This window comes from Apteryx mantelli, chromosome 1 (assembly GCF_036417845.1).
Source record: "Apteryx mantelli isolate bAptMan1 chromosome 1, bAptMan1.hap1, whole genome shotgun sequence".
Lineage (NCBI taxonomy): Eukaryota > Metazoa > Chordata > Aves > Apterygiformes > Apterygidae > Apteryx > Apteryx mantelli.
The window spans coordinates 164832222-164839498 of NC_089978.1; the positions used below are offsets into that span (position 1 = coordinate 164832222).

At 50.3% G+C, this 7277-nt stretch overlaps 1 protein-coding gene and 1 pseudogene across 1 annotated transcript; both read right to left on the minus strand.

The window, feature by feature from the left end:
* Nucleotides 1-315: 315 nt before the first annotated feature.
* KCNJ4 (potassium inwardly rectifying channel subfamily J member 4) lies at nucleotides 316-3062 on the minus strand. Its single transcript, XM_013947291.2, has 2 exons — nucleotides 3040-3062; nucleotides 316-1645 (listed from the first exon to the last, which is right to left on the minus strand). The coding sequence occupies exons 1-2, from the start codon at nucleotides 3060-3062 to the stop codon at nucleotides 316-318; spliced, it is 1353 nt and encodes a 450-aa protein (XP_013802745.2).
* A 2779-nt stretch (nucleotides 3063-5841) lies between these two features.
* On the minus strand, nucleotides 5842-7005 carry LOC106488235 (endosome-associated-trafficking regulator 1 pseudogene; annotated as a pseudogene).
* Nucleotides 7006-7277: the final 272 nt, after the last annotated feature.

Sequence of the window (7277 nt, forward strand, 5' to 3'; positions counted from 1 at the left end):
GAGGGCATGGACTGTCACCTCTCCAGAGATTAGAAACCAGATGTGCTACTCTCCTGTCTCTGGTAAAGAAATGGGTCCTAGCACAAGTTATGCACACTGGAAGGAGGGTAGTGTATCCTCACTCCCCTTCCAGGTAGTATGTCTTCATGGGAAAGGGAGTACGTCAGAGCAACTCCAAGACTCGTTGTACTCAGGGGCTGAGAGGTGGTCACGGGAGGCATTTTTGGTGGGGAAGGGACTTATTCAGCTATGTAAGGGTGCAGAACAGAGGAGGAGATAGTGGGCAACAGGTGTGGAACGGGTAGGCAGGAGGAGTTAGATGGCTGACTCTCTGCGGTATGAAATTGTATCTAGGGGCAGAGTCGCCTGGAGCCGCTCCAAATCCAGATGGCTTCCAAAATCCATCATCTGGATAACACCTCCCTCTTCCTTTGTGCTGCCCCCTAATGCCACACCCACTTCGTCATCATCTTCATCTTCGTCTTGACTGACAAGAGCCAACTCGTTCTCGTAGCAGAAGGCACTGGGAGGTGGGGGAGAAGGTAGGATAGTCATCTTGCTTTCTTGCAGCTCCCGGGCTGAGCAGCAAGGTGTTCCAGCCACCTCGTAGGTCTTGTGAAAGCGTGAATAATCCACCTTGTAGTGGTTCTTCTCCTCAAACACAACTGGCTCAAAACGGTGACCCCAAAGGATTTCACTAGCGAGGTAAGAGCTTCGTGCCTGCGTGGTCATGGCTGTGGCTTCTACCATCCCTTCCAGGATAACAACGATCTCAAAATTCTCCGTCTCCAGCTCCTCCTTCCCAATTCCATAGAGCGGGCTCTCCTCATCGATCTCATGAACAATGATAATGGGTGAAACCAAAAATATACGGTCGAGGCCCACATCGTAGCCCACATTGAGGTCCCGCTGGTCCAGGGGTAGGTATTCCCCTTCCTCTGTCATGTAGGGCTTGATGAGCTGGGCCCGGACATGGGCCTCCACAATGTGACTCCTCCTCAGGTTGCCCACTCGCCACATGAGGCACAGTTTGCCATCCCGCACGGAAATGACCGCATGGTGACTGAAAAGGAGGGTCTGGGCCCGTTTCTTGGGCCTTGCCATCTTGGCCATGATGGTGCCAATCATGAAGGAGTCAATCACGCAGCCCACGATGGACTGGACCACGACTGCCATGATGGCCAGTGGGCACTCCTCAGTCACACAGCGAAAGCCATATCCAATGGTTGTCTGGGTCTCCACTGAGAAAAGAAAAGCCCCTAAGAAGCTGTTCACATGCATGATGCAGGGCTTGAGGAGAGAGGGGCCCCCCGCCACTGCTGGTGTGTTGAGGTCACCGTGGAAGAAAGCAATGCACCAGAAGAGGAAGCCAAAGAAGAGCCAGGAGACCAGGAAGGCGGCAGAGAAGATCATGAGCATGTACCGCCAGCGCGTGTCCACACAGGTGGTGAAGATGTCAGCCATGTAGCGCTGAGATTTGTTGCTCAGGTTGGCAAAATAGACGTTGCACTGGCCGTTCTTCTTCACAAAGCGGTTGCGGTGCTTCCGCCGGGGGGCATGGCCCTTCCCGTTCCGGCTGTGCCCATTCATGCTGCCCAGCGCAGAGACTTTGTGTCCATCCTCTTCAGTTGAGACAATGCTGTACCTGGAAGAGAAGAAACAGACATTTCATGTAGAAATATGTAAAGAACAACAATAACCGAGACAGTGAGGGCAGGAGGAACATGGATGGCTGACAGAGCAGGGTTCCCACTATGACACTGTGGTGAGGAAGTTCATGACAGCGCATTTCCTTGGTTCTTGCATGAGGATGCGTCATTGACCAAACTGGTGGAGCCCAGCTGCAATATTTGCTGTGTTGCTACCAGGAGGTTAAATCTAATCTTAAGTCCTGACAGGGCAGTAAAGTAAGAGAAACTTGCAGCACTGTGCTACTTTCTGGCCTTTGATCTAAGGAAGGACACCAAGGCTTCGAATCGTGACTGCAACTGGAACAGCTAAGAAGCCTGAGAGCAAGTGCCTGTGGTCTAGCAACATTTTGGCCCTGAGATTATATAAGGCTGGGAGTTTCTATTTTCTCCTCTGCTCTCCCCACTGATTTCACTGTGTGTCTCTGACAATGTTTATACACTTCCTGCATTCAGGACAATTCTGTTGCTACAGCAACGAGCGTGGCTCCCAGCATCCCGCATCCACAGCTAAAGGTGTAATTTGGAGATCAACAGTCAAAGTGCTGGGAGCAACTCCCCCCTTTCTGGGAGCTGCTTGCCCCTCCTGCTACCCTCCTTTGCAGACAGCATCATCCCTTCCCCTCTCCCCCACAAGGAGAAAGCAGCTCCTGAGAGCTCACACACAGCTCAGTCTAAAGTCACAGATATTCCTAAAGGTTGTGGACACAGTAGATGCTCTGACCACTGAGAAAATCAAGCGACTGCCTCCCAAGTGCAGGGACTCACCAAAACGACTCTCCCCTTGTGATCATCAAGCTGTGGCCTCCCAGGACCCCTTGGGCTGGCAGGACCGCCCCTACCCCCCATCCCCACACCAGTGTTGGCGTGTCAGCTGAAGTCCTCCAACACAGACTCCTCCAACCTGGTGCCAGCTACTTCTTGCTTAAATGTGGCAGTTTCTTCAGGGCAACCTAACAGCTCCAAAATCATCCACCTTTCTCTTTTCATTGGAAAAGGAAGTGGGGGAAACATACACAGCTGGAATTGTGTCTTGTGGTAATATGAGGCTTCTGCAGTGCTGCTGAAATCCATGATTTCTTGACCAGGGTTGGTGTCTAGCACCATGTCCATACTTTGCTTTTCCTCCTCTATAGCAGCTGACCCTGCTGAGACCTGAGAATTCCCCACACCTATGTCATCCTTCAGATTGGAGCAGAAGAAGGGAGCCTTAACTTGGAGTGGAAAAGTCCCTGGCAGATAATTTGAGAGGAATATAATGAGACAGGCCACGGATAAGAGTCGGAGGGACCAGACAAGGAGGCCCAGGCCAACAGGGACAGCAACAGTCCTTGAGATGAAGGTTACTCACCGGTTGACTCGGACGCTGCCCATGGCTGCTTTATCATCAGGTGTCAGGGGGCGGTGGGAGCTGGGTGAACGTGGGATCTCATGCAGCAGCACTCATATGGGACAAGGCGAATCTAGGTTTCACCTCTGGTGAGCTGAGGCCTGTGCTGTCATTGCGATTGCTCCTGGGCATGTGCCTTACAAAGAAGTACAAAGGAAAACCCTGTCAAAGCCTCCCCCAAAAAGATCCATCCCAGGCCAGGACTGGAGGGCACACAACTCCCAGGCTTTTATTTTCTGCTGGGGAGGGGCATGGTGGTTTCTGTGGGACACCACACCGTGGCCTAGCTCCAGCAAGTAAAGAGCTGACAGACACAGACCTGGTTCACACACACACCGTGGCAGCCCTCAGCCCCTGCACTCTCCAGCCTGCTGAAGCCCCTTGCATCTGACCCAGGGAGAGTCACAGGGCAGGACAGCCACCAATCTCCAGATCAAGGATGCAACAGTTGAGCAGCTTGCAAGGCCCCTGCCCTGAGCCATTATATTAATATCATAGCTTACACTAGGACAAGAGCTCAGCCAGTATAAATACCTACACACACACATGGACTATTGAAGCACGGACAAACACAGCAGCCCTCAGGTATCACTGTCAGCCCAGCCTGACCCAGAAGAGATTTATTTCCAAGGAGCAGAGAACATCCCCCCATTCTAAAGAAGAGAAGAAAAGCAATTTGTAGAGCCGAAAAGGAGAACCAACGTAAAGGAAGAGTTTAGAAGTAGCCAAGGAGAAGCCAGTTAGAGCAAACAGACCTTGCAACGTGCCCTGCATACAGCAGCCAAGGAGGGGCTCCGCTGTAGAGCCCTGGGAGAATGTCCAGCAGATGTTATGTCCTGACCCAGTCCCTCCTGAACTGAAGAACTAGGAAACCGAAGACTCAAGAGATGACCTAACCCGCCTAGCCAGGGCTGTTGGGAAAGGAAATGCAGTGAGGGGGTGATGACTCACAGATTAGGAAGGGCTTTGTACACCCATGCATAATCCTTTGGATTACAGCAGCCAATGCAGAGCACAGAATACAGACACAGCCAGTTCGTTCACTCACTCCCAGCCTCACCAACAAGCAACTAGTGGTTGCCATCTTTGGGTCAAATCAAAGGATTTCTAGGTCAAATCCAAGGTCTGGAGCTCCTTGCAAGTGGTTGTGCCTGGACAGGAGAAAGGAACAGCAGGTGATATTGTCAAGGATGAAAAAGCTGATGAGAACCGTCCTTGTCTCATCATCACTGTTGCAGAACACGGCTTCATGTGGCTACAGGTGACCACCACTTTCCCCAAATTAGAAACACAGACTAGAAAGCAACAAGTAAGGAGTTCCAGACATCACCTCTGATGTACAAGCACTGCTGTTGTCATGTCTAGGATGAAGTTTAAACAGCAGTCTCTCCTCCATAGATCAAGGTTACTGGGGCAGTTTAAGCCCTGTGGCAACTCAGCTGTGGTTGTTCAGACTAGGGACACTATGGGACCATGAGAAGGCAGTAACTTTGTAGTTCACCACTCACTGGATTCAGGTAAAAGTGAACATCTGCCCAAAAATTCACCTCAGGAAAAAGCACGTCCAAGTGAAAACAGCCACACGGAGCTCTGTCAGCACCCACTCCCTCACCACCCTACAGCATCCAAGTCTTTAAGAAGGGTTGGTACAGCCAAATGTGGGAGATACTGTTGTGCAGCTGGGCAGCCTACAGCAGAATTGCAGTCAGTAAACTTAAATTCATCAGTAAAGTTGAGGGATGTCTAGGTGATGAAGAAAGGTTACTTTGTACCCAGAGATGGCCCTGCTAGGATTAAGCTGACGTATCTTCAGTGATAACATGGGGAGTTTGGACTGCAAGGTCCTGCCCTGCTGCACTTCTTTAGCAAGTGACAAAAGGCAGGCAATTCAAGTGCACTCCTCTATGCCAGCTCCAGACAAGAGAAGGGCATCCTCTCCAACCAGTGTCATCCTTAACCAGCCCTGATAAATCAAGTGCACCCTTAGCCAGCATGGACACTGGTATTAGAGGAAAGGCATCTTCACAACTCACATTTGGATATGTCACAATTTCTTAAAAGTTCCTGAACAAACCTGCCCCCTCCCTGGCTGCAGGAATGGAGGCAAAAGTTCCAAAAAGGCTTCAGGTTTAAGGGCTGGACAGTGGCTGGCTCCAAAAGAAGTGGAAAGAGGATCTAAGGAACTTCTGTTCATTGTAATTGTATGCAACAGCACCCAGATCTCTGCTCCTTACCTCCCCCAGCTCACCAGAAAGGGGCAAAGGAAATAGATGAAATGCAGTTACAGCAAATAGATGAAATGCAGGTACAGCAAGAGCTTTGATCACCTCTTATACCAGCTGGTACAATTAAGCTAAGGGATGTGCACACTGTTAAAGAGTAATATATCCTGTGCTGGATGCAATAAATCTGGATCCCACAAAGAAACTCAAATCAAGTCAGCCAAAACTGTTGCATGGACTCTAGTGCAGAGCCCACTGTAGACTGGACATTGTAGCCCAAAGCCTAAGATATATTTAGGCAGGAGGAGAGGGAGGAATTTCTAGCACTGCAATGCCAGAACAGAGCATCAGCAGCTAAAACTACATCAGTACCTGAAATTCATATTTAATCACAAAAAAATGTATTTCTATGAAGGATAAAGGCTGCCTATTCACACACACATTCCAGCATATGAAAGCAAGTGTTTTTAGTACAGGCTGATGTGGGAGACCTGTGGTCTCAGTCCATACATTCATCCACAGGACTAGCAGAGAATTTAGTTCATAAACCATCTTCTGGTTCAACTTCGGAAATCTTGCCTGTAGATTTGAGGAGTTCAGCAACAAAATGCAGCAATTCTGTTCCAGACACCAGCTGTCTGATGGACCAGTTTGCACCAGTTACTATCCTGTGGAGATTCTGCAAGGCGATGTCTATGTTTTGCTTCATTGTTCCCAGGTCAGTAGTTTGGCCAGCTCTCAGGTTTTCATTCTCCACCTTGAAACTCTCCAGCTCTCCCTGGAGAAGAAACATCTCCCGCTTCAACTTTTCCACATTATTTTCTGCCTCCAAAGCCCTCTGGGTCATCAGCTGGAGACTCCGTTCAGTCTGGTGGACAAAGGACTCTAAACCTTGAGCTTCTCTCTCCTCTTTGACCATACTGGCTTTCAAACGCCTCTCTAGGCTCCTCACTGTGTGTGCTTGGCTTTCTGAGAAGCTCTGCATGCTCCAGATCTTCCACCTGAGCATGCAGTTCTCCTCTCTGAGCTCTTCATAGGTCAGCTGCAGGGAAGGGAACTCCCTGTCCCCGATGGACTCTTCATGGAGCGCATGGGGCTCTGCTCCCCTGGTGTGCTCTGGGTATGCAAGATAAGGGTTGCTGGCATGGACCCACGGGGCAAACGCTTCTGCCTCCAAGTGCTTGCCTGGATTATGTTGGAAAGAGTCATAGGAGCTGGATGGTGCCATATGGGTGACTCTGGACCCATGTGATCTTTCATGCACAGGAAGGTGGTAGCTCCTGTTCCAGCTGTTGTCCTCATCTTCAGACAAGCTGCCAGACATTCCCGTGTCTTTGTAAAATGGTTCCTGAAACTCCTGACCATCCTCTTCAAGTTCCAGTGCGTGCCTGGCCAACCTCTTGGCATACATTCTATTTTTCAGTCCTTCATCTTTCACCGTGCAAGAGTGCCTGGGTTTTAAAAAACCCCTTAATGAAAATGGAATGGGTTCACCTGGATCCTCCAGCTGACTGTTGCCTGAGCTGTCATGGCCCTTGCACTGGGATGTAGGAGGTGTGGAGTGACAGGGGTAGCTTGGTTCTTCGTTGTCATCATCATCATCATCATTATCCAGGCCTTGAGACTCTGGGCAGGCCCTCTCCGGTGTCCCAGAGATGACAAGCGGTCGTGGCATTTGCAGGATGCTGTGGGCTGTGGCAAACATCAGGATCCAAATTACCCTCAGCCCAGGTCACACAGGCAGATGACACTGGCAACTGTTGTGCCAATCTCTGCAGCAGCTCCTTTAGCCTCAGCAACACTCATGGGGGAACAGGCAGGCACAGAAATCCTCCATTTAGATCACCAGTGTGTTCAGGTGTGTGGGAGAGAGAGGGGAGGTTGCAGGGAGGGGAGGACCAGGCATCTCCACAGTCCTCCAAGATCTATGATGTCATCATGTGACTTCATTGCATGTTGTGATGTCATGACTAGGGG